We start from the raw sequence: 24007 nt of genomic DNA on the forward strand, positions 1-24007 counted from the left end.
TAATCTAATGTAATCCTGAGGTTTATTTGGGGGGGGGGGGGGGGGGGGGGAATAAACCAATTTAATAAAGTGCACCGATCTTCGACGTCCATACAACTTGACAAAACATGTAACACAGTATGACTTACCAAGAATCAATTCTATGACAGTGCCAATTTGATCAGATTGCGATGGTCCAAGAGTGAAAAGAAAAAAACAAGATGGAAGATTCATTATGGAGGCATCATTTGGAATATTGTGGGCTGCTTTCTGTGTCCACTGTAGATCAAAATGGTCCAGGAATGGCCCATAAGGTTTCCTTTTAAAACAGTCATTCAGCTCATGGTCAAAAAGGCTCTCTTTCCTCTCCCCTGTGGCTCAATATATTTCTCCCATGTCTAGGCAGCTCATACACCTGTCGCAGTGAACCACCTGATCATTGCTAACATCAGGCACAAATCACCCACCCATGAGTCTGTTAATATTTGAAAAAGATGATTTCAATATGAATGATAAGATTCATGTATAAAAATGTGTGAACTCCATGTCGACCCAGACCTCAGGAATATGTAGTTAGGCAGGCCCAGAGACCCAGGCCCAATGTCACTGAATGACAGATCACAGGTGGGGTGGTACCTAGTTAGCAGAAAAAAATGTGAACATGAATTCCCAGATGAATCCCACAGATTGGTGCAGCGACACCACAATGGTCCAGGGAGATTGGCTCCAATAAAGCACATATGGGCGGAGGGGTGCACGCTTTCCTAAAACACCATACAGTCAGATGCCACATGAAGTTATGAACACGTAGCCAATCAAAACACAGCACCCACAGTACATGCAGTGACCACATGCTCACGATGCTGGACATCTGCACACGTTACCCACTGGTCATATTGTGTCCACACAAGATCTAGGCAACCTGGATTCCTCATCCAAAACCTTAATTTATGGCTTTAAAAACAAAGGTACACATTCTTTATCAAAAAAGTATCCCCAGAACATTTGTATTGCATTCAATGAACTGTATAAAAGTCTAAGTTAGACCGATTGTAAATTGAGACAGTCTTCAGACTATATGCCTGTGACTGAGCTTCCGGATGAGTTGTTTAATTAAGGGAACTGTTTCTGTTTTGCCAAACGCCTCTTGTCGCATGTTTTTTCAAGGTATTTTTTGTTCAAGCAACAAGACCTTTGGGACACTGATCGAGTATCTTGGCTGTTCTGACCCGTCAGGGATGGTGAACAGAGCACACAGAAGTTACTACGAGACTGCATGTAGCCCATTGAAACGATCGTAAATATATCAAATAAACAAATATACACCAGCGGAGAGACTTTCCACTATGTGTTTTTGTTTCTTCTTTTTCTGAGGTGTCCTTTCTTTGTGTTCCTGGTTTTGTTTTCCTACTATGTTCCAGGTCCAAGTTAACAAGAGCACAGGATTCAAATAACCGTGTGTCCCTCCTTAAGCACTATTGCTATGAGCCTCGCCCTAACTCCCCTTTTAGCCCTGCATAACTTTCTACATTTTGCACAGGTCATAGGAAAATAAAGTTGTTATATATCTACTAGTGCAAGATATGCCACATTTGTGCAAGTGATCTAGGTGGACACAGCTGCTGTATCTTAATAAAGGGCCTTGTATAATTAAACATTCACAAGACGCAATCAACTTCCTTAAAGGCTTTACTAAAGTGAAAAAAGGTTCCCAAAAATTGAGAGCTTTATTTTCATTACAAAATATCTTTACAGCCTTTAAGTAAAAGATGAATAAGTATACTGTACTAACTGACCTAAGCACAATGAAACCATTAACATTGTACATGGAAAATTATTTTATCAAGTCCAGTTTTCTGTTACCTTGACCTGCTGGATTCTCTGCTTAACGAAGTTCAAGTTCATTTCCCAATCCAGAGGTAATATAAGCCAAGCGCCTGAATTGTCATCAAAGTACTTGCACACATTAGTCCTTCCCTATGGAAATAAATCAGAAAATTATATATGTCATTACTTTTGATTGTAAATAGAAACACCTGTGCATTTAGCATGTTTACGTTATTGTAAGGCATAAAGGAAAGCACGGTATGGCCAGTGCATAATTTGTGCTGGCGGTTGCATGTAGAGGACCCTGACATTCGGGACCTTACTTTTCGTCATCATATTGTGAACCACAGCAAGAAGGAGAAAACACAGAAATCGTCAAGAGTGACATGAAGAGACAGAAAGTGCTGCAACCTGTAGAGAGCCACTCGGGCTCTCCCATATATTGTATCCACACACACACGCACGCACGCATACCCCGGGGCGGGCTCGCACCGGGGTATAAATAAACAAGGCGGAAGACCGCTCGGGGTCTTTCCGGCTAACCCAGTAACTGCTTCTGTGTCCCTTATTTCTGTACCCACCATCCACGTGTTGGGCCTAGACCCTACACGCTACATTGGCGACGAGGCCGGCCTACCTGCACGCGTGCCGGGCTGCCTCTGTCGGTGGCGCCGCGCTGTGCTTGCTTCCTGTTGCGGAGCCCACCCGCGTTTGCTGTGCCGTCCTGTCCCGGCTCCTGAGGCCCGCCCACGCGCCTCCCCGGAGGGAGCGCCTTCAGCCGGTGGGACTCGGTGTGGAGTCTGGGTGCTTCCTGGCAAGACCTGAGGGTGAGTCTGCTTCTGCCCCGCCAGCGTGACACCCCTGCGTGTCCCTCCCTCCTCCAGCGCCGAAGCGAGTGCGCCGAAGGAAGGATCCAGCGCGACTCACGCGGCAGCACCACGTGGTCTCCGCGAGGCCCAGGACCAGCCCCCAGCCGTCACCGCAGCTGCAAGCGCAGGAGACGCTCACGGAGGCCTGTAACACTCCCCCAGCCCTGCATCCCACGATCGCGGCCCAGGGAAGGTGTCGGAAGTCTATCAACACTGCCTAGCATTAACCAAGGCACAAGTCAACAAGCACAAACAAAGGCAAACTGCCCCTGATACACTGCTGTGAGACTGAAAGACGGTGCGAAGGCCCTGTCTGACACACACGGCCCAGAGAGGAAAGGGAACACGTCTCACACCTGTTGAGGGACAAAATATAACAAGCATAAGCAAAGCCAAGCTGCAGAAAAATAAAGTAAAATTCATTACCCTGAAGGGACCAAGGAGCTGTGCAAGAATCCTAACAACACACAGGGACATACCACCGGAAAGCTCCAGAAGAGCTAGAAGAAAGAAGACTGAACAATGTCTGTAACGGCGCCAGGAGCGGGCCAAGATGGGGCAGGCCAAAGCCCACCTCCGGCAGTCGTGCCCCCACCAGTGGTAGTTGCGCCGCAGCCACAGGCCCAAATCCAAGCCGGAGCCCCCATGCAAGCGACACCCACCCACTTACACTCTGGCGCAGCACCCATTCCCCCGTTTAGCGAGGCGGCAGACCCGGCAACGGCGGCGCTAAGATGGAAGGCGTGGGCTGGGAGGCTCAACCTCTACTTTAAAGGCACAAGGGAGACGGATGGAACTGTGAAAAGGTCGCTCCTCATCCTATATGGTGGGGCAGAGATTTACGAACTGTTCGAATCACTCCCCAACACAGGACCCGAGCACGACTACGACGCTGCGGTCGCAGCATTGAACGCGCACTTTGATCCCCAGCTCAATAATGATTTTGAAAAATTTAAATTCAAACGAGCCTGGCAAACCGAGTCAGAGTCGGTTGACATGTACTACGCCCGGCTCCGCCGACTTGCGAGCACCTGCCCATTTACCAACCCACGAGAGGAGATCCGGGACCAAATCATAGTTGGCTGCAAGTCAAAACTGCTGAGAAAGCTCATTCTCCGCCAACCAGGCATATCGCTAGATGAAATATTGATCCTAGCCAGGTCACATGAGTTGTTCGACGTGAGGGCGGAAGAGATGGAGGCAGCATTACGCACACCGGTGATTGCCCCAGCTACTGCGAGGACGACGCCAATCAAAGAAGAGAGAGTTGACGCAATCCAGAGAAGATTCCCGGCCACTCGCCCACGAAGTGCCCAGTCCAGAGGAAATCAATGCGGATACTGTGGCGAAGACCATCCAGCGACCGCCACGTGTGGCGCGAAAGGAAAGACGTGTCTCAAGTGCGGGCGTTTGAACCATTTCCCCGCAGTATGTCGGTGAGGAAAGTTTAAGCCAGCTGGTCCGAGAGCCAGGGCAGTGACGCTGCGCATCCGACAGCTGTCGCTCGACCACGAGCCACCTCCTTCAGACCACCAGGCTCAAGAAAGACGACCGAGGTATGAGGACGATGAGGACGATGAGGTGTACGTGGTCTCGTACGTAAGCAGAGCATCCACGAGGAGAAGGCCGCCGCCCATGTGCTCCATAGCGGTAGAAGGCACCGAAATTAAAGCCCTGATAGACACGGGGGCATCCGTGAATGTCATGGATTCCGATCAATATGAGAAGATGTCTCCCAAGCCCCTGCTGACACCCTCCACTGCGAGGATTTGCACCTACGGAGGCACGGAACCACTACCGCTAAGAGGGGTGATCCAAACGACTGTAGTTAATGGCGAGTATTCCACGGAAACTCGGTTCCACATCACCGAGGGAAAAAAAGGCATCCTTCTGAGCTGCCACACGGCAGAGGACCTTGGCCTGGTGTTCTTTGCCAATCAGGTGCATCAGGCGCATGCAGACTTCATGCTGAAGGACTTTCCAGAGTTATTTCAGGGCCTAGGAAAACTCAAAGGATGAAAATTCAAGCTACACATAGACACGTCCGTCCGGCCCGTAGCACTCCGATACAGGAGAGTGCCCTTCAACTTAAGGCCACAAGTCGAAGAAGAACTCAGGAAGCTGGAAGACCTTTGTGTCATCGAAAAGGTGTCGGGCCCGACACCCTGGGTTTCCCCACTGGTGGTCGCACCAAAGCCGAAGCAACCTGGGGCAATCAGGTTATGCGTGGACATGAGGCTGCCAAACGCAGCCGTTAAACGAGAACGACATATCACTCCTACCATGGATGATATAGTGGCTGATCTGAATGGGGCGAAATGGTTCTCAAAATTAGACCTCAACTCGGGATACCACCAGCTCGAGTTGGAACCAGCCAGCAGATATATCACCACCTTCTCGACCCATGTGGGACTGCGACGCTACAAACGGTTAAGCTTTGGCGTCTCCTCCGTGGTGGAGGTGTTCCAAAATGCCATACGAGAAGTACTATCCGGACTGAGCGGAGTAATCAACCTCAGCGATGATATCCTAGTCTACTCAGCAACCCTCGAAGAGCATCATGCCCATCTGAGGGCCACCCTCCAAAGACTCGTGGACAGCGGACTGACCCTACACCGGGCGAAATGCTCCTTCTACCAGGAATCAATAGATTTTTTTGGCTACACCTTCACGCGGGAAGGTCTGAAAGTGGATCCCAAGAAGGCAGAGGCGATCAAGGCAGCAAGCACCCCAAGAAACCCCACCGAGGTGCGCAGTATCCTGGGCATGGCCACTTACTGTGGTCGGTTTATACCTAACTTGGCCGCGCTTGCAGAGCCCCTCAGAGCCCTCACTAGAGCTGACCACAAGTGGGAATGGACAGAAACCGCCAACAAGGCATTCCAAAACATCAAAGCCAGTCTCCTCGATGACACCGTCATGGCATACTTCCAACCCCGACGCAGGACAGAACTGATCGTCGATGCCAGCCCAGTGGGCCTGGGAGCTGTGCTTCTACAGGAGTACGGACCCGAAGAGTGGAAACCAGTCGCATATGCCAGCAAGGCGCTGTCGGACACAGAGACCAGGTATGCACAGATCGAAAGAGAAGCCCTGGCCATCAAATGGGCATGTCAACATTTCCACCTTTACCTGTGTGGGCAGGAGTTCACTGTGGTGACAGATCACAAGCCGCTGCTGCCACTGTTTGCAGGGTCGTCCAGGCTCGCACCCCCACGCATCGAACGCTGGGCAGTCCAGCTACAGGGTTACAACTTCAGGATTGTGTTCCGACCAGGGGCGCACAACCCGGCCGACTACCTGTCCCGACACCCCGATGTCGTCAGTCAGTATCCGCCAAGAGAAGAAGGCGTGGAAGCCGAAGAGTTTGTCCATATGGTCTCGCAAGCCGCGTGCCCGGAGAATATGTCACTAAAAGAAATTGGGGAAGCAACCGCCACGGATGAGACACTGGTGAGAGTTCGCCAGGCTCTGGAGGGAAACCGCTGGGCCCATTTCCTTGATGGAGCATCGAGCCTTCGGCTGGAGGTGAGCCACGCGTGACAACAACTGTGGCAAATCCGCAGTGAGCTGAGCGTGGGCGATGAAGGAATCATCCTCCGAGGACACCTCATTGTCATGCCTGAGAGTCTCCAACAGAGAGCGCTAAGTTTAGCACACGTAGGTCATCAGGGCATGGCCAAGACAAAAGCACGCCTAAGGAGCAAAGTATGGTTCCCCGCCATAGAAAGCCAAGTAGACGCCATGATACGCTCTTGCCATGCCTGCACAATCACGGGCAGTGATCCGACCCCAGCACCAGTGATCACGGAGGATGCGCCCCAGACGCCCTTGACATACCTCAGCATAGACTTCGGGAGTTTACCTGATGGCAGACACATGTTGGTCCTTGTTGATTCGTTCTCAAAGTTTCCGATAGTAGAGGTCATATCTTCAACTGCATTTCCACAAGTCAAAAGAGTGCTGAGCCATGTCTTTGCAACCATGGGACTCCCGGATGAAATCAAGTCCGACAACGGGCCTCCTTTTCAAGGGAAAGAATTTCAAACCTACCTCGAGAGCCTCCGGATCAAGCATAGAAAAATCACCCCGCTGTGGCCCCAGGCAAACGGGGAAGTCGAAAGACTGATGCGGACACTCAACAGAGCACTAAGGATTGCGGTGGACAATGGGGAGGATCCGGAAATAGCCCTCGATCAATTTCTAGGAGCCTACCGACAGACGCCTCACAGCACTACAAAATGTGCTCCCGCCCATGTGTTGTTCAAAAAAGCACCCCATGACAGCCTCCCGACCGACAGCACCTGGGTGCCGGAAGAGAGAGATGCCGCAACCATTGAAGCCCGGAGGCGAAACCCCAACCAGAAGGCGAGTGAGCATTGTCACGCAAAGGAGCCCACTCTGAAAGAAGGGGACATGGTGGTAGTGCGAGATCGCCACCCAGGATGGAAGTTCCGCACACCGTACGAGTCGGAGGTGTGGATAGTGGACAAGGTCCAAGGAACAATGGTGACTGCAAAGCGAAATGGACAAGTGGTGAACCGTAATGCGTCATGCTTTAAGAAAATAAGTGAGGCAACTGGAGACCACCAAACCGAGGAAGGACCAGAGGCTGTGGATGATGGAGGTTTAGATCTAGGAGGGCCTGTGCCAAGATCACCCCTGACCAGGCAAAGAGGAGAGAGTCCACTCAGAATCTCACCGCTGAGAGCAACCGACCCAGGACGACCATCAGCGGCGAGAATGGGGTTGTGGGGACGCCGTGTGCCCGGAACCAACGGTACAATCTGAGGCCCAACCCGAGACCCAACCAGCATCTGAGAGACTTTGCCTGGGCATCCCCATAAATCGGGAATATGTGATTGCGGCAAGAACAGAACTAAATTGAAGGAGGGATGTAGAGAGCCACTCGGACTCTCCCATACATTGTATCCACACACACACGCACGCACGCATACCCCGGGGCGGGCTCGCACCGGGGTATAAATAAACAAGGCGGAAGACCGCTCGGGGTCTTTCCGGCTGACCCAGTAACTGCTTCTGTGTCCCTTATTTCTGTACCCACCATCCACGTGTTGGGCCTAGACCCTACACGCTACATAACCCTGACATTCGACAGTACCAAGAGAGGGCTTCTAATAACAACTTTGCGCACCTGAACTTAACTTTTGTACAAATTAGCCGCCGAATATAGTCTGAGAAATGTGATTCTTAAAGATTGCCAAGGGCAAGGCTTCAGTTGCCATTACCTTGTGGGGAGATGCCCAGCGAATTGCTAGCATACATTTCGGCGGTGTGCAACTTTCTGCCACTGGATGTGTTTATAGATGTGTTTATAGTGGGTGGTGTACGGGATGGGACAGATTTGCATAGTTCATCCAACCTGCACGAGGCCTTCCAATCCTGCCCGTTGTTGGTAAGGGGTGGAGACTCCCTTCAGATGGATTTACCAGTTGGCAGGAGCCTTCACTCCTCACCACCACGTAACTTTATGTAATGGGTGAAAAGACTGGCCACTTGTCTAATGAGCACCACAGGTCTGAGCTATATGGGCTGCATCTGCAGGGGAGCATTTTTCGTGCAATAACAGTTCTTAGTGTGAAACATTATATCGTATTACAGTGACCTCTATTATTATTTTCACGATTATTCTGTGACTTAACATGTGTTAAAAATGCAAATATCACCCGTGTATATCAAACTTGATCTACATGAAAATATAGGATGCTGCAACCAAGAAAACCATTACTGCTGCTCCATGTTTTTCTGTTAAGCTATATTTCCATCTTTGTGGCATTTACCAGAAGGAGTCTTTTCTGTGGCCTTTACCACCCTATTGCTCAACCCTTTTTATTAGGTCTAGCGTGACAGCACAACTGTCTGCAAGACGTAATCTTATCCGTACTTTAAAATATGCATGGAGTGGGTTTTGGCGCCATTCAGAGGGCTCTTCTTCTCTCCCCCCATGCTGCTGGCTATCGTGTGTATTGTTTCACCTTTCAGGAAATGCTCCCATGAAAAATGCTTAGGGACTATTTTAGATCCGAAGAGTACATTCAAGTTGTTTTTCACATTCAGTTCTTCGTCTCCTCTATGTGTCCCAAAACAGAAATCAATATTTGTTGCTACTTTTTCCCAGGATTGGCAGTGGGACATGCTTTTGTGTGATGAACATCATTTGTGCATGAAGCGCTTCCAAACAGATTAAAAGCCGTTCACATCATCCATTCCTGCTCCCCACTTTGGGAGTTTTGAGGGCACTCTTCAAGTGGGGATACCTCATCGTTGCTGCTGCTGGCTCCTTGCAGCCGTTCCTTCTTCTTCACGAATTGCGGTACCCGCTCCGCGGGTCCCGCTGCGCTGCTCCTTTCCAAGGGACACCTGGACTGTGCTTGTGGGCGAACTGACAGCTAGCTGGACTGCGAGCGCTTGGGGTCCGGACTTCGTTTCCCAGAAGCCCCGGTTCCCCCGCCTCCCGTCACCTGGCCGCTCTCCCTGCTAGCCTAGTCCCGCCTCCACATTTAAAAAGGTGTTTGGAAGCTGCTTTCCTTGGGATACCTCATTGTTGCTGCTGCTGGCTCCTTGCAGCCGTTCCTTCTTCTTCACGACTTGCGGTACCCGCTCCGCGGGTCCCGCTGCGCTGCTCCTTTCCAAGGGACACCTGGACTGTGCTTGTGGGCGAACTGACAGCTAGCTGGGCTGCGAGCGCTTGGGGTCCGGACTTCGTTTCCCAGAAGCCCCAGTTCCCCCCGCCTCCCGTCACCTGGCCACTCTCCCTGCTAGCCTAGTCCCGCCTCCACATTTAAAAAGGTGTTTGGAAGCTGCTTTCCGTGGGATACCTCATCGTTGCTGCTGCTGGCTCCTTTCAGCCGTTACTTCTTCTTCACGACTTGCGTTACCCACTCCGCGGGTCCCGCTGCGCTGCTCCTTTCCAAGGGACACCTGGACTGTGCTTGTCGGCGAGCTGACAGCTAGCTGGGCTGCGAGCGCTTGGGGTCCGGACTTTGTTTCCCAGAAGCCCCGCTTCCCCCCACCTCCTGTCACCTGGCCGCTCTCCCTGCTAGCCTAGTCCCGCCTCCACTCTTCAGCCCTGTATTTAAGTCAAGTGCAATCCCCGCGGCGCGGGAGCGTCCCGGGGGAAGCCCGGGACAAGGGCGGGCCCTCTGTGGCCCTCAGAGGCCCGAAGAGACTGGACTGGGCATAGCCCCCTGGCCGACAGTCATTCCTGTGCCATTGTAATTGAGCCTACACTGCTTGACTATTAATAGCTGCTACTTCCCGCTAAAATGTCACTTGCTCCGTTAAACTCTGATTCGGCTATGTCAGATAAGCAGGGGGGTTTGTTAAACAGAAATATGGACAATTACTTTACAAAACCTGTTGCTGACATTTCCAAGGGAGCCGCCTTAGATGAGCGACGAGCGGAAAGCCGCCGTTCCGTAGAAATCATGAAGAATAGGCCAGTGATTGCTCCATCCCAACCTGCTATTTCAAATGACGAGAAAGTTGTTAATGATAGTGTACTTCTGCTGAAAAGCCATTCACTAGCATTCAAAGAAACCACGCTTATACATAATACTTGCCCCACACCGATTATGAATGGTCCCCCCTCTATCAACGATACCAGTACTCCTAACACAACGAAGCCACTGATTGCCCCTGCTCCTATTCTAGGCAAAACAACACGACATAGGGTCAAAAAATAATGCTTTCGCCTAGAATTTATGGTCCACCCCCGAACAAAAAACGGCGGAAAAGGGGGGAATCACAACAAATAAAGTTGAGCCACTCCGATTTTGGAAAAAAGACAAAGACTTCCGTTGAAAATGCTAAGGCTTTAATAGCTACAACAGAAGGAACTATTACTTCACCTCCGCCCCTACCCAACATGCCTATAGATAGGGTGGCTAACCTAGATATCAGTGCGACTGACAATATGCCCCAAGTAGTTCAGGAACTCGCTACATTGCATAGTATAGAGAGCTTAATCAGAAGCTATTCAATAGCAATCCTAGAGAGACTGAACAAAGTGGAGGATAGATTAGGGAACATTGAACGGGAATTAGGAAGCAAGGGAGCTGCCATTAAGCCAGTTGTAAGTAATGTCAAACAAACCACTACATTGCCAATTCAATCTATTATAACTGCCCCAACTTCTACTTCAAATACGAACCCATCTACTTCGAAACTCCCTGAAAACAAGATCACTAAACAACACAACCCACCTTCCAAGCTGCTACAAAATAAACCCGATCAGATTCCGGCTATTCCAGCCAGTAATCCACCTAAGGTCATGGCAAGCTCATTAACGGGGAGACCAACAAGGGTGTTGGATGGTACTAGCAACAATTGGGGGAGACCTAAACGGGTTCCACTCCCAGAACTCCCGCCGGAGGCAGTACCTTTTGTTGTAGTTCTTACAGGGGTGCCTGTGCTGGAACCAAATAAGCGGGAGGGTTTTGCACAACTGAAGAACAAGATTATGCATTGGCTGAGTTTATTTAGGCCAATCATAAATAACATCAGTGGCGATATTGTTCACGTTCGCCGTCTTCAGTGGCTGGGGGGTAGACCCAAGGACATCGAGGGTGATGTGGTGGTAGTAAACTTCAGGGACCCAAATGCTGTTCAATATATTTTAAACTGGCCACCAGGTAGCACCAACAACCGCATAATTCCCAGACCACTGACATATTTCTATCCAAGATCAGTGGTGTTTCCAACCCAACATCAACCACCCCAGTTTATAACAACACAAACCCATCTGAATACCTATCCCTCGACTGCACAGAGTGTTAGGAACCCTCAATATGTGCCCTATCCCACGTTAACCCCAGATCCCTATGGGTGGAATTATGTACCAGCTAGACCCAATAATGCAAATAATAGGAGAATGGATCATCTAAAACCATTCACACCTCTGGAGACCACAAATAGATTTGACATATTCAGTGGCCTAGATTGATGTTTTTTGAGTTTGGGGGGGTGAGGAAAGTGGAACACACACCCCTAGTTTAAAGGGTGTTGATAATGGAGTTGAAGTGTTGGGGAATACTGGGCTTTCACCTTTGCTCAATCTGGTCACGAGGGATGGAATCATGCAGGGGGAGGACAGTAGAATATCAACAACTGGGAAAGTACCTTTGGTGACCCATCCTGAGATCCCAGTTAGAACAAGGTAGCCATTAAAATTGGCCCCCGAGATCCTAGCTGGAACAAGAGAGCCTGTAAAATTAGTCTCCTGGAATATAGCCGGAGTCGAAAAAAATTTAAGGGACCCAGAATGGGCAAGTTTCATAGATGGTTTTGACTTTTGTTTGTTACAGGAAACTTGGGCAGTAGTTACACCACACAGACTTGGGTATAAGTCTTTCGGAATAGGTGCTATCCCATCTAGAAGTGGAAGGCCCTCGGATGGTTTATTAATTTGGGTGAAAGTAAACCTAAGGGTACAAATTGAGGTGCTGGATACAAATTCCCTTGACATCTTAGCCTTAAAAATAACCACACACGAAGGGAAAATTCTCTTCCTAATAAATGTCTACAATAGACCAACACCTTCATCAAGAGACTCACTAACATTGTCGAAATTATACTGTTTTCTAAGTATACTAGATGGTAGGGAGGATCATGTCATTTTAGCCGGTGATCTAAACTGTAATTATGAACCTATCTTGGGTCTTTGTGATATCTTTGAAGAGGAAGATCAAGCCAACAAAATTCCTGCCCTGGAGAATGCGAAACCTGTAAATGTTCGGTTTTGGCACTCCAAATAACAAAATTATGCACAGAGTATTGCCTCAGGGCTTGCAACGGACGGTTTCCGTCTGACAGCTTGAAAAGACCAACTTTTAGTAGGAATAAATGCAGAAGTAATTTGGATTTTGTGATCGCTTCTATATCCATCTAGCCAAACATTCTAGACTTTGAGGTTAAGGACAGGCTAGAAAGCGACCACTTTCCAGTAAGTCTTTTGATGGAAGCCTCCTTGCTTGAAGGAGCAACTTCCCTTCACCCAGTAGATGGTAGTAATGGTGATAATATTGAGATCCACATTAGTAACAACAGACGAGCACTCAAATGGCCATTTATATTAGACCATGGTGAGATTCTCGCAGAAATATACACTCTTTTTGCAGAGACCTTTAGTTCATACATAGGTCCTACGGTAGAGGAGGTTAACCCAATCCATTTTCTGTCACTACACAAAAAAATCTTTAATGAATTAAAAATTCTAGTTACTAAAATGCCCAAGAAGAACCAACAGAAGATACAGAATCTGTCCCATAGCAAACCTTGGTATGGCAGAACCTGTAGAGAATCCAAAAGGGCTCTTTTATCAGCAATTAAATCTAAGTCCCCTTTGGACATACAAACAGCAAGGAATAACTATAGGTTAGCACAAAAGGCTTCTAAAATAGCCTGGGTGGAAGAAAAATGGGCTGATATGTTGCTGGCTGCTAAAACAGGTGACAACACAGGTTTCTGGAGGCTAGTTGCCAACGGAAACCATGTAGGTAGAGTGGCCAAGGACATCTACCTGGATGAGCTAACATGGACTTATCATTTTACTAGTCTTTATAAAAAATATGACGATGCTTACATGGATTTAGAAGTCCCACGCTACGAACACCCCACAGATTGCCTGGATTTTACATTAGGCGAAACTGAGCAGGCAATTAGCCAAATAAAGTCTGGCAAAGCACCAGGTTTAGACAAGATCCCAGGGGATTTATATAAGCACGACCTAAAAGTATGGGCACCATACATAAACCTTTTTTGTAACAAGTTATCCCTCACTTTAGATTTCCCCGAAAGCTGGAGGGGAGCTGAAATTGTTTTAATCTTTAAAAAAGGGGATAAGATGGATCCCTCTAATTATCGGCCAATCAGCCTGATGGACATCCTCCAGAAAATGTATTCACGTCACATTTTACTTCGCGTCAGTGATTGGATGGAGGGAAATGCAATTTTAACCAAATTCCAAGCTGGTTTCCGATGTAAAGTAAGCACAATTGATCAGATATTTAGATTTTGTTGCCTTTGTGGAAATACGTATTAATTAAAAAGGGTCATTTATATGTTGCTTCCGTTGATTTGAGGGCAGCATTTGATTTAGTGCCACGTAATCTTTTATGGAAAACGTTGAGTGCAGTAGGGTTACCAATCAGCTTATTAGTTCAGATAAAAGAGCTACACGAAGGGAATTTTGCGAAAATTCGATGGGGTCCAAGTGGGGAACTAACTCAAAAAATTCCTATTGAGCGTGGCGTTCGCCAAGGCTGTGTACTGGCCCCCACACTCTTTTCCCTTTTCGTGAACGACATCCCGTCACATCTAGAGGGATGCAAAAATGACTCTCCAAAACTGAACGGAGAAAGGGTAACATCTTTACTATTCGCTGATGACACTATTCTGATTTCCCAAACTAAGAAAGGTCTCCAGGCACTACTGAATTTTTTTAGCGAATACTGTAGTAAGAAAGGACTGGAGATAAATGGGAAAAAGACCAAATGTATCGCCCTAAATCCAACAAAAACCGACAAAGGCTGTTTATTATTGGAAGGAGTAAAACTAGATTCGGTCTCCCAATTCTCATATTTAGGGGTTACATTAGATTCCAAATTTTCATGGAGAGCACAAAATTGAAAAAAGCAAAGTGGCATTCACTCAGAATGTAAAGCCGATCCTTAGGGAGCAAAGTCTAAGCACCAGCAAAGCTGTGTCTCCGGCGATTGAACTCTTCAAATTTAAGGTACAACCAGCAGTGCTATATGGCACAGAAATATGGGGACCAGGGTCTAAGGATACCTTTAGTGTCCTGGACAATAATTTTATGAGAAGCCTGGTAAGGGTCCCAAGAGGCACTCCTCTAGTGCCCCTTCAATTAGACCTAAACATCAAAAGAACCGATCACTACACCATAATTCGGCCACTGATGTTATGGGTTAGACTATGGCGGGTGCCCGAATTACACGACTACAGGGACGGGCTAAAAGAAATTATGAAGTTAGATAATTCAAAAACTTTCCCATGGCTAAAGCACGTTAAAAACTGGTTTAGTAAAATAGGCCTAAAACACTTTTGGGAGAGTCCAGAGCAATTGTCGCCCAACCCGAAACTAATTCTAAAAATGGCTTTCTGGAGCTTTATTGTTAATATGACATCAAGTTCCTCAACTGCCGGGACCCTAGTAACAAATTTTCTTAGCTTTAAAGATGAGCCATTTTTTGAGACCTTTATGGATGAGATAGAGCCCCCTCTTGCCAAAACTCTATTCCTAAAATTAAGGTATGGGAACCTTTTACTAAAAACAACTTTGGCACGCTGGGCTAAGAGGCCTAATGACCCATCCTTAGTGACCGATGAAATCTGCTCTATGTGCGAATGCCATCAGATTGAAAATCTGTCTAATTTTTTCTTCTTTTTTCCTGCTTATGTATTGGCCAGGAAAAGATGGATAAAACCACTATGTCTATTGTTGGGTGTGAGATCATGTACACAGGCTTTGAGAATTCTTACAACCAACACAAGCCAAACAATAATATTCAGTGTCAGTAGATTCTTACATTCAATCTTTTTCCTTAGGAAAAAAAAGGGACAACAGTTGTAAACAAAGTTCATCCATGAAAACATGAATAATCTAGTAATTAGTGGGGGTTTCTTTTTCCTTTCTTAGTACCACATTGACGTGTGTGCTTCGTTTTAACCTTACTATGAAATGTATTTTATCCGATGGTTTTTATGTAATAATGTTCTTAATGTAATGATTGTATTGTGCCTCTTTTATGGCAACTATGCCGAAATAAAGAACTTTGAATTGAATTGAAGTGGGAATCTCCGAAACCTCTTCCAAACCACATTCCATCCCTCAAACCTTTCAAGTATTTAATTCTGTTCAGGTCCCCATTTTACAGTCGTTCCAAATATGTACATTCAGCTTTGCAATTTGTTTTAAAAAACATATTTATTCATGAATTGCAGCTTTTCAGTTATTTTTCTAAGGTGTTCACCTGGTGCTCCGATAAATTTTTCCTCCACCTCCTACTTTTCACAATTTTCCATTGTTTTTTACTGTTTTGTTATATGATAAGCATAGTTTTCCTCTAGCCACCAGTTATTCGCCTACATCTTCAGACATATTGTGATGAGCTCAGCGTAGCCTGGGATGTATTCTTGATGCGGCAGGTAACTCCTGCCCCCATAAATAGCATCATATACTGCTGCTGCCTTGAAAGAAGCCCAAGGACATTGGGGCATATTACCAACAACTAGCGATAATTATCGCTAGGTTGGCTTAGCGGCAATAATTTTATCGCCGTGTAGCGACGATTTTTATCGCTTAGGAGCCTTGATATCAAGGTGTATCTCCTAAGCGATAAAAATCGGCCGAAATACATGAATATCGCTAAAAAGTCAGCGATATTCATGCATTACCGAGCTAATGCTCTTAGCCATGTTATCCACCTACCATTGGATAACATGGCTAAGAACTGCTCAGGGCAGGTGTTAGCTTTTGGAGATATTCGCGCTTAGCGTGAATATCTCCAAAAGTTGGTAATAGGAGATAGCGATGTTAGCGACTGTTTCCAGTCGCTAACATCTTGGCACGCCCACTTTGCATGTCATTAGTGATAAATATCACTGACATGCAAAGCGGGGCCCAAGATGGTCGCTATCTCCTACTAGCTGTCGCTAACTGGTGTTAGCGACAGCTAGGTAATAGGGAGATCATTTTATCACCACTTTCTTGGCTTTTAAAGCCAAAAAAGTGGAGATAAACCCCCTTGATAATATGCCCCATTGTTTTCTAAAACACCAGGGAGGAGAGTTGCATTTTCAGTGTGCCACTTTTGGGCTGTTACGATGAAACACAAAACCAGAGGTAAAGCCAGCGCTACGGCGATTTGTACGCAAGATTAATCAAAACAGAAATAATTTCATTCTAACAAGCAATTATTGTGCTTTTCAGTATTGACAACTGCAAAACAATGTATCTATCAGATTAGGTGAAATAGCATTGCACATTTTTCAGACATGTTATAGGATGGAGATTTGTAGAGCGAACTATCACCCGAGGCGGTATCCTGGCGCAACACTATATCATTTGAATGATTATGATTTATGATGCAGATTCATACTTCAAAAATGTAAGTCATGACCATTCCTCTTCCTGGGATGAAGCACTGGCTGGAACGCTCGCTGTCGTCACAGTAAGGACCAGAAACGCTGGCATTCTCCTTGCAGGCCGAATTGATGGTTGCCTGTTTTAAGAGATTATATTAACAATGTGAGAAGTTATAACACAAAAATCAGGTGCTAAGTATGGACAAAGGTTAGCATAGTTATAGAACATTATATCGGTTCGCAATTTTACAGAGGCTAACTCAGGAATCATAGCATTGATCATACATTCTGGATCATACTTCAAAATCCCCGTGCAGTGGTGTAGCAATGATCACTAACTATATCAACATGCTAAGGGGTGTTTTCTTTTCAAATGTCACTTAGGTGGTTGCTTCTGCTGCCTCCTGGGGGAGAAGTTCAGGGCTTAATTTGAGCCGGTGATCTCTGGTGTTCTATAGCTGCACTTCCCGGCACTTTATGGCCAAACCTGTTCTTAACAGACTGTTAAATGGTAGCGCTGTTTGTTTGATTTTTTGAGGGGCACAACAGCTGTAGTTTAATAATTAAATATACATTAAAATCACCAATACCTGCGAGTATTAGTCATTTTAATGTATATTTAAAGTCTGAATTGTCACACTTGCATGAGTGTTATGGCTAGTAGTGATAGTATTGTCATTGGGAGCAATGAAAGGTGAAAGCTGCAGTGGCCCCTGACATGGGCTATGGTACTTTTTTTTTTTTTTTTTTGTTTTTTTACAAATTATGTACTGGAGAGAACCACCGGGTTCACCAATAGGATGCTCGTCGGTGTTGTGTAGCACATTGGGAAAGATGCACACACTTATAAATCCCTTGTAAAAGGTGCCACAGTAGCCTATTTTTGCTCCATCTCACTGTTTAAGTGTGAACCCTTTCTTTTATGAGCTTTAAAACTGTTCATTAAAGTTTTTTCCAAAAGGCAACTGATTTGAGAGTCAGAAACCTTTTCCGAACATATAATTGATTTTTACTTTTCATTGATTTACACAGTTACCCTCCATTAGTATGTCTGGCTTTCGATCAATCACATTCTTCCTGTAGATCGCTTTACTTTAGATATTTGTTTGCCATTTTTGTGTTGTGTGGGGAGGGGCTTTGATGCACAAGAGGCGAAGCCTTATGTGGGTGATGATCCCCAGTCTAACAATTTTATTACATAGCATTTTACATTCCACACATACAGTGTCTAAGCCATGGAGAATTTTCAATTGTATTTTATTAAAAAATAAAAGAAAAAAATGGTAGGAGTGAGAAATTGGTTTGTTGGTTGACTGGGATATGAACCCTGATCAAGCAGCAATCAGTAGAACTGGAATTATGCTTTTTTTAAAGAATAAAGTGTTAAAAAAAACTAAAACCATAAAGCGCCAACCCGGGTATCTGGTCATGCTGCACAGAGTCAAAGTCAAAAGTTCAGGCCGAACACGATGGAGCGCAGGTCGTTTACAGTCCTATTTTCGTCCTGCTGAAGGGTTACGTTCTCAAATTTTTGCCAAGAGTACCGTTCGTGTTGTAGAGGGCCGCAAGGACCAAGGAGACCATCAGGGGATGTTGTCGGCGAAACGAGAGGAGCTGGCAGTCGTCATGGGCGGGCGGGCTTTGCTGGCGCTACGCAGTGGAGGTCCCCATGAGCAGTCGGTCCTGCAGTGTGAATAGCCAGGCTGACTTAGCTTCATGTTGACTTGCGGTTTGAGAGACGAGGTGTGAGTGCACACAGGATCATTCACAGTCGCACAGAGCCCAATAGCTTGATATAAGCTCTCTGAGCCACACCAAGGGGTCATTCAGATTCGGGAAAAAAACCGTCTGTACGATTTGTATCCGGAGCCCTCTCCGTACGAATCGTACCCGTCCGTCCGAGTCGCTTAGTACGATCCGTATTCCATGATTCCGTCCGAATCGTCGCGATCCGTACGTATTGCAAGGCTGAAACCGTGAACCGTACGACTCGTACACATGTCGTACGACTCGTACACATGCCGTACGACCCGACGAGTATGATCCGGACCGGGGCATGAGGACGCGATTCGTACGGTCCACGTCAGGTAAGGGCGAGTCGTACGGAAAAGCACACAAACACATACACTTCGTACCTACGTGCGTACCCCTGCGATCATGGGGTGTACAGCCGTACCCCTTGTACGATGGGTGTACGAGCCGTACCCCATGTACGATGGGTACACCCATCGTACATGGGGTACAGCTCGTACACCTATCGTACATGAGGTACGGGTCGTACACCCATCGTACATGGGGTACGGCTCGTACACCCATCGTACATGGGGTACGGGTCGTACACCCATCGTACATGGGGTACAGCTTGTACACTCCATGATCGCAGGGGTACGGTGCGTACCCCTGCGATCATGGGGGGTACGCACCGTACCTGGGGGGGCGTTCCGTACCTGTTTCGGTGCGAACTCTGCTTTTACGGCTGTTTTCAGCTGCCGTAGAAAAAGGTTTGTACGGTGCGCACCCGACACGTATCGTACTTGTTGGGTCGTAAAAACCAGCCGTGAACCGTACAGATGTCATGTACAGCGGGTTCCGAGGGAGAATCGTACGGAAATTAGAGTTGTACAGTCTGAGTACGACTCGTACGGAGTACGGCTCCTGGTACGAATTGTACTTCGTCGTACGTACGGGGGACGTTTCAGGGTACGATTCCTATGGGAAAAACGCTCCAAACGGCTATTCGGAGCGGGTTTTCCCGAATCGGAATCGGCCCCCAAGTGTCCAGGTCCAGGACCAGAGGGGCACCACTGTGGGGTCAGGAACGCATTGCAGCTGGGTCCGGGTGAGGGTTCATGATACTGGGGAGCCTTTTAAGTCCGAGTGGCCAGCAGGCTAGACATTGGAGTCACTGTAGTGTCTTGGCTTCAAGATGTAGTTGCAGGTCCAGTTCTTCCTCCCCAGGCAAGAGGGCAACAGGCAGTAGGTCAGCACAGGAGGTCAGCACAGCAGGTTGCAAGTTCATTTAGAGCAGCAGTTCAGCAGAATGGCAGTCCTTATAGTCTCCTATCTAGCACACATCTCTTGATTTATTTGAATTATTAATCAAGAAGGATCTACCTACAATACATCAGAATTCTTGTAAACAGAGGAATCTGACACAAAAAGAGTTAAGTGACACTACGCAAATTGGCTACCAACAAGAGTATAACATTCCAACCTGCAGATAAGGGGGGAGCGCTAGTTGTTATGAACACAACATATTACAATTCAAAAGTAGATCAACATGTTCAGGACACCGACACCTATATAACTCTGGAAACTGACCACACGAACACTTTCCAATCCATACTATCTCAAATTTTGAAAAATGCCAAAGATCTAGGATGGATTGATGAAAATAACTGCAAGTTCTTAACTTCAGAGCATCTAAAAAGACCTCACATATACATGCTACCTAAGATGCATAAAAATCCTCAGTACACACAGGTTGTGGGTCTATACACGAACCACTGGGGAAATTATTAGATCATTATTTACAACCTCTGGTACAGAAGTGGATACCACAGACTGTCTCAATAAACTACAGCATCAAACAAGGGTTCCCTGCATTACTAGATAGAAACATGCACCCCTAGGTCAGGGAAAAATACACAATGTACAGAACAGCCTAGGCGGAAATCTTAAAATGCCTACACAATGGGACAGGAACAAGAGACTTACAAAGGACAGTTTCCAAAAGATTACGTTTTTCGTACTGAACACATTTATTATTAAATAACACAAAGTAAAAACACATATATCAATTGACACATTAAAATTATATTCCAGAAATATAAGACACAATAAAACACACTTAATCAATTCCTATTAACAGTGAAACAATGGGGGAGTGCTATTTCAAGTTGTGTGTCGACGCGTTTCGGCGGCCAGCGCCTTTCTCAAGACCGGGGACAACTTTAGATTGAAACAGCATAAGGAACCGAGTTTTTATCTATTTCATTCAGGTCTTTAGAAGATTGTGGGATTCAGATGGCACAATCTAGTTTATCCAATGAATGTATCTTATGTAAAATTGATGAAGAAGTATATTCCACTTTTCAGATTAGTGGCAAGTCGGATAGGATAAAACTGAGATTAAAAGGGTTAATGCGTCACCTTCACGAAGTATGACCAGTTAGAGAAGGGGCTTCATATTTTGGAAGTGTTACCTAATAGCGCGATTCTTTAACATCAAGTGTTTAAATGGCGTTTTGTTAGAGGGGCTTCTGAAGGTTCTATTTGGCTGCTTGTCATTCAGCTTATAGATTAAGGCATTTACGTTGTGCTTCAGAAGCGTAGAAAATATTAAACGCCTCGGGTGTAGGTATCTGGATATTGCCGACAGCGTTTGTGGTCGTGGCGTGTGAAGGCGGTATTCTGATCCAAGCGTGCTTCCGGGATAAAATGACAGTTTTATCCTATCCGACTTGCCACTAATTTGAAAAGTGGAATATACTTCTTCATCAATTTTACATAAGATACATTCATTGGATAAACTAGATTGTGCCATCTGAATCCCACAATCTTCTAAAGACCTGAATGAAATAGATAAAAACTCGGTTCCTTATGCTGTTTCAATCTAAAGTTGTCCCCGGTCTTGAGAAAGGCGCTGGCCGCCGAAACGCGTCGACACACAACTTGAAATAGCACTCCCCCATTGTTTCACTGTTAATAGGAATTGATTAAGTGTTTTTTATTGTGTCTTATATTTCTGGAATATAATTTTAATGTGTCAATTGATATATGTGTTTTTACTTTGTGTTATTTAATAATAAATTTGTTCAGTACGAAAAACGTAATCTTTTGGAAACTGTCCTTTGTAAGTCTCTTGTTCCTGTCCCATTGTGTGGGCATTTTAAGATTTCCGCCTAGGCTGTTCTTTACATTGTCAATAAACTACAGACCATTGCAATACCACCTAATGAAGAGATCTGGTTGTGTACTATATATGTATCTGCCTTATACACATCCATACCTCATGGTGAAGGAATAGAAGCTGCGGAGTGGATCCTGTTAAGACATGAATATGAAGAGAAATTGAACATCTTACTGTTAGACCTTTTACACTTTTGTTTCTACCACAGCTATTTTAACTGGAAAGGCCAATTTTTTGTCCAAAAGACTGGAACATCGATGGGTTTTACCGGGGCACCCACATATGCCAACATTTTTATAGCCAGATTTGAAGCCACACATATTTTGAAAAACGCAACATGGACAGATCATCTTTTAATGTATCTAAGATACATTGACAACATTTTGATTGTATGGAGGGGTGCACAACAACAATTAGAAAGTGCCTTGGGAGCTTTGAATAATTGCCACCGCCATGAGGGAAATGAAGCACACAGTCCCACAATTGCGCTTTACAATTTTGGAGAGGGTGTTGGAAATAGAGCATGTTGATGCCATCAGACATTTGTCACAAAGACAGACATTTTGGATATGTTTTCTTAAAACACTTATAACTTGTGGACTGAATGACAACATTGAAATGATAAGCCGTTGGTATTCAATGTAACATGCTGTTTCCTGTAACTGTAGTTGATCATACATCCAGTAATCCTATGATGTATGGTGTTCCTCAGGCTCACTATTGACATGGCTGGATTTTGTTTAACTGACACGCGTTTTTTCAGAGACTATTGGCATCTTGGGAACTGGTTACACAGTAAAGAGTCTTTAAATCATATTATTTATAGCAGATACAGCGCCAATTGGTTATTTTTAAGTTTAGTTTTTCATAATTATTCTATCTTACTCACATTCACTTCATTGATCAACATGAGCTGACAGGAGGTTCGCCTCGCTTTTTTATATTTTTTCATATATTTTATATATTTTGTATATATTGTGCACATGCAATACTTCTGCCATGATGCTATATGAAGATGCCCATTATAAGAACATCATAAGTATGTTGAGCATGATTAGAAATAACAAGGGGATTACTGCGTGGAGTGGCTCTTTCCTTTAGAGTACGGGAGCAGCATAGTCTCTCTTCTATTTTTGCTTCGGGCAGATGATGTCAGATGCCATCTCATGATTCTTGAACTCGGAGCTTGGCGCCCGGTTGAATCTTCAAGCGCGGCTGACGAGGAATGACTGAAACGCATTAGTGGAGGTGGCAGGAAGGAGAAACTACTTAGGTACGTGTGCATTGTACGCGGGCGGGCAGCCACTCGGGTAGGTTTCAGGTCCTGCGAGTGGGACACAGACTAAAACGACCTTATACTCTCTTTTGTACTTACAGGGGTATTTACCATACAATATTTAGCTGATTGGGGTACACGGTGTGTACAATCGGAAGAGGGACGCTTGAGAAAGATATCAAGTATGTGGTTTCTGTTGTAGCCCGGTTGGGCTGGCTTTTGACATACAGTGCTAGCACAGATGTTGATATTGGTATACAGATATATAGTCTTTGTTTTACAGGCAGCACATGCCTGCTGGCAATCAGTTGCTTTTCAGGCACAGGTGAGCGTTTTTGGACGCACGGATTCTTGTTTTAACAGGCACGGGTTCGGTATCAGGGCGAGTTGTTTGATCACATAGCAGTCAGTGATTTCAACACTGGGGGACATAGGCACTTTTGAAGCGTGTCAATTTTGTGAGTCTTGTTTGGTAAGCATGATAAACAACAACATCGTATAATAGGTGTTACGTTCTTGAGAGTTTATCCCACACTCCCTAGTGTTGTAAGATACTTGTGTAAACAATGTGGTAACTTAGAAATAGTGTGGTTAAAAGTCAATTTAGCATTTAACTTTAGTATTCCTCTGATGAAGGTATCCCACCGAAATGCATTTGGAGATGTAAATATTTCAAGAACTTTATGCGTATATTGAAAAATATGGCAAAATGAGAACATGAAAACAAGAACAAGCAAATAAACAAGAAAGAATTGTTGAATATTTGTTGTCAAATGCTTCTGTGATGTCACATATGAAGAAGTTGTTTAATGAATAGAGATGGAGAACCATTGAAATATTTGTTGTATTAGTGTTGTTAAGTTTATAAATGACAACACAAGTTTGCATATATTGCATTGCACCGTGAGGGCAAGTGAATAGTGCGCCTCACTCACGAACAGGTTCTGTTTGTGTTTTTTTGAGCATTAAATACCTGATTGGGGCTAATCAGGCTAGGAGGGCAGCACCACTGTAAAA

At 45.7% G+C, this 24007-nt stretch overlaps 1 protein-coding gene across 1 annotated transcript in view; it reads right to left on the reverse strand.

Moving 5' to 3' along the window:
- LOC147751304 (uncharacterized) overlaps positions 1–24007 on the reverse strand; it is a 538297-nt gene that overhangs the window by 281285 nt on the left and 233005 nt on the right. Inside the window, exons 5-6 of the mRNA XM_086938187.1 lie at positions 16817–16939; positions 1843–1956 (exon numbers count right to left, since the gene is read on the reverse strand). Of these exons, the coding sequence (XP_086794313.1) occupies positions 1843–1956; positions 16817–16939 (237 nt within the window). The remainder of the gene's footprint in view (positions 1–1842; positions 1957–16816; positions 16940–24007) is intronic.

This window comes from Lissotriton vulgaris, chromosome 1_1, assembly GCF_964263255.1.
Source record: "Lissotriton vulgaris chromosome 1_1, aLisVul1.2, whole genome shotgun sequence".
NCBI lineage: Eukaryota > Metazoa > Chordata > Amphibia > Caudata > Salamandridae > Lissotriton > Lissotriton vulgaris.